Source organism: Macaca fascicularis, chromosome 12 (assembly GCF_037993035.2).
Source record: "Macaca fascicularis isolate 582-1 chromosome 12, T2T-MFA8v1.1".
Lineage (NCBI taxonomy): Eukaryota > Metazoa > Chordata > Mammalia > Primates > Cercopithecidae > Macaca > Macaca fascicularis.
The window spans coordinates 4,656,571-4,663,881 of record NC_088386.1 but is presented as its reverse complement, the minus strand read 5'-3'; the positions used below and the strand labels follow the sequence as shown (position 1 = coordinate 4,663,881).

Here is a 7,311-nt window from a genome sequence, read left to right as displayed (position 1 = left end):
CTTTGCCTGCACTGTGGTATTAGAAGCTAAGCCCCTCTGGCTGGACCAAACATGAGACAGCTGTCCGTTTATCTATGCCGTGAAAACATGTTTTTTTCCATCAACTTCTCCTTGGTTGACCCTTTGTGGAAAAGTGTGAAGAGGTTCCGATTCTCTTCACTCAACTAACCCTCTTGCTGTGTTGCTCTTTTCTGCCTCTCAAATTTCAGTCGTGTTAAACTCTTCCACACCAGATGAACACAGTCAAGATAGCTGAGCACCCACCACCAGGCAGTGCAGCCGTCCCTCTGATCCCCACAAGGACTTTCCCTGCTGAGCAAGTGACTCCAAGTTCAAAGGAGGAACTATGTACCAAGGCTCCCACTTAGGTCCAGTCCCAAGGCTTGGATTCATATTGTGACTCCACAGCTGAGCCTTGCCTTGCCCTACAGAATGCACTTTGTCCTGCCAAGAGAATGTGGTTCCCAGGGGGACAGAACACCAGTGTTCCACGTGGAACTTCCAGGCAGGGCACGGGGGCACAGTAGGAGGACCCCAGAAGATGCTGCCTCTCCTGATCATCTGTCTGCTGCCCGCCATCGAAGGGAAGAACTGCCTCCGCTGCTGGCCGGAACTGTCTGCCTGGATAGACTACGACCTTCAGATTCTCTGGGGGACCCCGGGGCCACCCACAGAACTTTCTCAAAGCGTTCACTCTCTGTTCCTAGAGGATAATAATTTTCTCAAACCCTGGTACCTTGGTAAGGCACAGCCAGGAGATCGGGAATTGTATCTGGCCTCTTTACCTGACCTGGGATCTTACTCCCTTGACTTCTCTTTTACCTGTATCTCATCCTCAGATCGTGACCATTTGGAAGAAGAAACAGCCAAATTCTTCACTCAAGTACACCAAGCCATTAAAACATTACGAGATGGTGAGGAAGCCAAGAGTCCCAGGGCCTTGGGGCTTGGGTGGACAAAGGCCCACCCTCCAAGGCATTCTCAGAGGCCCATGTCGCCATGGGTGGCAGGTCTTGTGAAGGTGGGAGATGAATGCATTCTGTCTCTGTGTGCTCTCTGGAACTTCCATTTAGAAACAAGGGTCTGAAAACCCAACCTTGAGCAAGTTGTAACACTGAACATCCGTTCCCTCCTGCTCTACCTAGATAAAACAGTACTTCTGAAAGAGATCGACATGCACAAGAATCTCTTCACTGCGAGGCTGAATAAGATATCTGATGGGCTGAAGGAGAAGGGTAAGGGGTGGGGACGATCCCCGCACATGGCCCAGCCCTCTGCACCTGCCAAGACCGAAGGCACGCAGAATTCACTCTGCAGCCCCCTCAACCATCCCCAGGAGCCCCACTCCTGCCCATGAACACCTTCCCCAGCTCCATCTCCTACTTGCACCCCAGACCCCCTTGGCTGTGTCTGCCTCCCCAACACCTCAGTTTCTCTACCTTCTCACCCCTGGCAGCCTGCAATGAGTCGTGTGGTGAGTATGCAAGGGGACTGGGCCTGGGGGAGGGTTGAAAGGCACCTGGCACCCCCTAGCCCCTGTCCCTCCCCTCCCATAGACATACGGTCCACACTGAAGGTCACCAGCTGTGCCGATTGCAGGACTTACTTCCTCTCCTGCAATGACCCCACTATCTGCCTAGGTAAGTGGCCGCCACGCTTTCCAGCCTCTCCCTTCCCCGCCCTGCACTCCCAGAGCCGTTACTGTCTCTGTCATTCTCTTTTGCCCAACTCAAGGTTTTTTTGTCTTCTATCCTCACCCCGGGTGAAGGCAGCACCTCCTGGGATTTCTTGATCTCCTCATGTCAAGCTCCAGAGCCTTGGAGGCATCTGCCTGTAGGACATCACTCCAGGAGGCCTCTTGGTTCTCAGAGATGCCATGCCTAGAAACATGGCCAATCCCTACCCAGGAAGCTGAGGCAGGAGTGTCGCTTGAACCCGGGAGGTGGAGGTTTCAGTGATCTGAGATCGCACCACTGCACTCCAGCCTGGGCAACAGAGCAAGACTCCATTTCAAAAAAAAAAAAAGAAAAAGAAAAGAAAAGAAAAAGTGAAACATGCCCAATCCCATCGAACCCCCAAACCTGCTCTTCCTCCAGGGCCCTTCTCAACAAATGGCCCCACTCATGCCCTCAGCCCCCTAAACCAGGAATCTGCCTCCACTTAGCATGGAGAATCACCATGTCTTGCTAAATAAGTCTTCTATGTGTTCCCATAGCTTCATTCTAACCTCCACTCTCAGGCCTCCTCATCTCCCATCTAACTTACAGCAGCATTTCCCATTAGCCTCCCTGTCCCTCTGGGCCACGTCGCACTCTGAACTCCTTCTCAAGGAGCAGTTCTACCTGTGACACTCCCTGTTTATAACCAGCAGTGGCTCCCAAATGCCCCTAGATAAAGCCCACCCTCCTCGGGGGCCCCCTTCTCCCCAGGCACACCAAGTGCATATGGGCAGCCCCATTCTTCTGTTCTTGAGCATGTCCTGTGCTGTGGACACAGCCTTGCCCTTGAACTGATCCCTTATTTGTGTTTCCAAGTCCAGCTCAGACTCCTGTTTCCTAAGAAGCTTTCCCGGATCACGTCCCACCCCAGAGGCTTGTCAACCATCCTCACTGTCACTTCCCCTCCCATTTCCTGTCCTATTTCCCTTGAAATCCACACCGTGATTGTTTGCTTGTCTAGATATGTGCTGGGCACACAGCGTGCTCAGTAAGCGTTTGCAAACAAATGATGAGTGAACAAATCAAAGAATGAAAGGATGGTGGCCTTCTCTCTGAGCCGAGGCAGCCCTGCCTGGCCTCCAAACACCTGGCTCCCTCTTTCACACCCCAGGCAGGAACCGGCGGATGTCCCTGTGGGCTGTGAGTCTCAGCAGTGCTCTGCTCCTGGCCATAACTGGAGGTGGGTGAGTGAGCTCTCCAAGCCCCAGCATCCCCAGAGAAAACACACCTATTCCCTGACTGACTCCACCCTGTGTCTTGTCCCAGATGTTTCCTTTACTGGCACAGCAAGAAGACAGTAAAGGTACTGGGAAAGGAGACCCCGACCCAATTCTAGGGCTCCCAGGAGGGAAAAGCTGGGTGTGCCCTGGCAGTAGCAGGGCCTGGAACCCCCGTGCTGACCTCCTGGGGTCTGGCGTGCAGAGCAGAGTGGGATCAAGGGCCGGGAATCTCGGGAAGGCCATACATCAGCCCCCTTATATGCAGACACAGTGGGGCCAGGGACCCAGGACACATAAATGGCAAAGCTCTAGGCCTCCCACCCTCACTACAGAGTGCTTTTCCCCCAGCTGTCCCTGTACCCTGCACACCCCGCCTTCACCCTCATTGCCCTGCCCTGACCCGCAGGGACCGTTAACGTGGCTGCCTTGCTCTCTGCTCTGGGTTGGGTTTGGCCAGGGGAGACTCCCGGGAAGAGGTTAGAGGGACAGGGAGGAGGCCAGGGCAGTGGGAGGTCAGGGTAGAAACGCCCCGCTGCTTCTCCCTCAGCAGGAACAGGGCAGCCCGCATGTCCTCCAGAAGTGAACAGAGGCCGCAGCTGCCATCAGGAAGTTCACTCATCTCTGGGTCCCGGTGACCCCCTCCCCTGACACCTTCCATCCTGGGTCCTGGGGCCCCAAAGCTCTGAGGCCTAGGAGACGACACTGTCTCGTGGTTTGCCTACACTCACACCTTCGTAAAGAGTCTCTTCATTAAAACCCCTCCTCATAGCCTAGTTGACTGTGCCGTCTGTCTCCTGCCGGGTGCTGAGATGAGATCTCCTCCCGAGTTACCCTGAGTGCCATGTCCCATCCGCTCACTCTTCCCCTCCTCTCCAGAATCATCTTGTCCTGGTCCCAAAATGATGGTTTTAAGGGCTCATCCAGGCCTCACCTAATTCCAATACCTGAGACGAGGGCGGAGTGGCCTGGGCACCCCCCTCCGAGTCTCAGTTTCCCCATCTGAGCACAAGGAGATGGGGGTGTGATGCTTTCGCCAGGCTGGTGTACCCTGATCCAGGAACCTGCTGGCTCATATTTACTGTCCAGTATTTGGCCATGCCATGGGTGCAAATCCAAAGTCCTCACTCCCCTTTTCTCCTTCAGTCCCCCGAAGCCCCGCCAGGGTCCTCAGCCCAGCTCCTAAAAGGAGACCGCATGTCTCCTTAGGCCCTCCTTGTGCTTGCTCTTCGGAGCTGGTGGCTCAGCCTGAAAGGCTTGGACTCAGGCTGACTTCAGCAGCACCACCCCATGGTAAGTGGTGGAAAACAGCCAAGGACTGCCAGAGGCCCAAACATAAACACAGCATTAATGGCAGCAGGGCAGGGAGCGCCATGGCAGAGGGCAGGGGTGGGTCCCCAGCCACAGGTGCCTCCCTGTAACCCAGCTGGAGGATCCAGGAAGGCTTCCCTGAGGTGGTGTCTTACACCCATGTGCCAGCCCAGAGAAGGGCAGGAAGAAAGAGAGGAGTGTTTTGATTGGCATTGCTGAGGAGCAGAGGTCTGAGATACCTTAAGAGTTTCAGGAATCTCCAGGGATTGTGGTCTGGCTGGAGTGGGTGACACAAGCAAGCGTGTAGTGAGAGGTAAGATCCTAAGTGAGGAGAAAGAAGAACTCGCACAGACTCCCAGAGCAGCAGGAAGGCGTGGCACGCCGGGAGTCCTGTGACCGAGAAAGAGATGCCAAGTGGATGGGTGAGTGTGAATAGACATGGCTCCACTGAGGCACCCCTTCCACCCTTCTTGCTTTACTAGACTGGGGAGTCCACAGATGTCACGTGGCTTCGGAAGATGTAAAGCACTCCAAGGACATCGCCATATAGCAAGGGTGGAGGTGCAGCCATTTTGCATGAATGGGTCAGAGCCCCCGGGCAGGTGGCATAGCTCCAGGGGACTGTAGTTCTTTCCGCATGCCTGGGGGGCTGGTGCCATCCAGGACACAGGAGATGCCAGGCCCTCCAGTCAGCGACGGTGTTTTCCTTTTTGTATTTAAATTAGGACCTAGACCATTACCTCAAAAGTAGCCAGAGTGGCTGTTTTCTGATGCGTGCGGCTAAAAATAGAAAACCCTGAGTGTGATGTACATGAAGCATGAATTGGTGTGTTTGTCTTTGTGTATGAATCTTCAATCAGAGAGTTTTCTTGTTTATGGGTGTATTTTCATGAAAACTGTATATTAAGTTTAGCTAGAATACAAAGGTGAAGGAATTTAGAGTCAGGCAAACCTTGGTCAAAACACAGGGTCTGGAGGACTTTTTTCAACTATGATAGAGCAACTTACAGTAGACTAACACTCCAGGCAAGGGCAACTAGAACTAACTTACATCAAAGGACAAAACAAAACAAAAAGGCTGTTTTCAGCCAAAAGAAGAGGCAGGCCTTGGGTCGGACGTGGTGGCTCAAGCCTGTAATCCCAGAACTTTGGGAGGCCGAGATGGGTGGATCATGAGGTCAGGAGATCGAGACCATCCTGGCTAACACGGGGAAACCCCGTCTCTACTAAAAAAATACAAAAAACTAGCCAGGCGCAGTGGCAGGTGCCTGTAGTCCCGGCTACTCGGGAGGCTGAGGCAGGAGAATGGTGTCAACCCGGGAGGCGGAGCTTGCAGTGAGCTGGGATCCGGCCACTGCACTCCAGCCTGGGCGACAGAGCGAGACTCCGTCTCAAAAAAAAAAAAAAAAAAAAAAAAGAAGAAGAGGCAGGCCCTAAGCATTCAGGTCCTGGAGAGAAGGGGTGCCCTGAGTGAGCCCTGTGTCCTGCTGCAGGTGCCCCTCTGCATGGGTGAGCTATCGGAGCAGCAGGGAGACTGCAGGGGCTCGACTGAGGATGACCTCAAAGTTTGGGAGAGCTTTCGGCAACATCACGGGACCCAGGAGACAATACTTGGAGTCTGAGTATGCCGAAACAGAAAGTGAAGGATTCAGAGACCTGAAAGTAGGGAGGTGCAGAAAAGTCAAACAAACATACTGCATCTATTTCTTCCCCACCCTCCAAAGCACCCTCCTGCAACACAGGGCTAAAGACAAAGAAACCAAGCAGACAGTATCTGAAATGCAATTGATTAGAGATTTGGATGCTGGGGAAATAAAAATTGGAGTTTTTGACCCACATAGGAAGATGATCCTTGGTAAATACTCCAGGATACTGGTTGGGAAGACTATACTCTGAAAGTGGGCATGTGCGCAAGAGGCAAACCAGTCCCTACAAAGCATGAAACTAAGTTTCAAGGCATTCAGCCCCTGACAAAGTAAAGAGGTCTATTATTCCACATTCACTGATGGAGGATAGGATAAACACTTTATGAAGGAAAATACCATCATCTATAGTCACTATGATGTTTGATTTATAATGTCCAGTATCCAAACACATATTAACAAGTATACCCCCAAAAAATAGGATCAAGAGAAAAAACAGACAAAAGAAACAAACCTACGAGTGACCGCAAGTGAGTTAGCAGATATTAATGTTAAAATGACTGATTAGTGCTTTCAAAAATATTTAAGATTCCTGTTCAACAAATGGGACTGGAGCAGTTGGACACCCATAGCAAATGCAAGCCTCAGTGTAAGTTTCACACGTCGTAAATTAACTCAACATGGATAATGGACTTAAATGTAAAATAGAACTATAAAACCTTTAGAATAAAATACAAGAAAATCTTCAGAATCTAGGATTAGGAAAGGAGCTCTTACATGTGATACCAAAAGCATAATTCATGAAAGGAAAAATTGATAAATTGAACTTCGTCAAAACTGAAAACTTCCGCCCTGATAAAGGTCCTGTTAAGACGATGAAAAGACAGGCTCTAGACTGGGAGAAGATATTTGCAAAGCACATCTCTGACGAAAGGCTAGTATCTAAACTATAAAAAGAACTCTCAAAATGCAACAACCAATGTTAAAAATATCTAATTAGAAAATTGATAGAAAATAGGAAGATACATTTTACACAAGAGGGTGTACAAGTGGCAAATAAGCATGTGGAAACATGTTCAACATCATTAGCCATTTAGAAAATGCAAATTAAAGCCACAATGGCATAGGGTGCAGCTGCTTTATGTATATCTGTGTGTGTGTGTGTGTGTGCGCGTGTGTGTGTATGCACATGTCCATGCACTTCTGGGAGATTCATTGACAGCATTCCAGAGTGGCCCTCCTCTTGGCCAATGAGCAGAGGCCACCAACATTCCTGCTGACAGGTGAGAGAGTTTGTTAGTAAATGATCATTCATCAGGACTCTGGAAGTGTCTCACGTACCCCCGAGCCTGACCAGTCTGGAGCAGCCTGAACAAGCATCCCCAGCCTCTTAGCAGGGCTGCCTACCAGAGCCCTGCCCCA

At 51.2% G+C, this 7,311-nt stretch overlaps 1 protein-coding gene across 1 annotated transcript; it reads left to right on the top strand.

Moving 5' to 3' along the window:
- The first annotated feature begins 330 nt into the window (after positions 1–330).
- Positions 331–3,652, top strand: TEX51 (testis expressed 51). The gene is made up of 4 exons (XM_065525294.1): positions 331–914; positions 1,146–1,235; positions 1,557–1,640; positions 2,830–3,652. The coding sequence occupies exons 1-4, from the start codon at positions 542–544 to the stop codon at positions 2,904–2,906; spliced, it is 624 nt and encodes a 207-aa protein (XP_065381366.1). The 5' UTR covers positions 331–541; the 3' UTR covers positions 2,907–3,652.
- Positions 3,653–7,311: the final 3,659 nt, after the last annotated feature.

Coding starts and splice junctions, on each gene's coding strand:
- TEX51 (XM_065525294.1), top strand. CDS start 542: ATGCTGCCTCTCCTGATCATCTGTCTGCTGCCCGCCATCGAAGGGAAG. Junction 915..1,145: donor CATTAAAACATTACGAGATG/GTGAGGAAGCCA, acceptor TGCTCTACCTAG/ATAAAACAGTACTTCTGAAA. Junction 1,641..2,829: donor TGACCCCACTATCTGCCTAG/GTAAGTGGCCGC, acceptor TTCACACCCCAG/GCAGGAACCGGCGGATGTCC.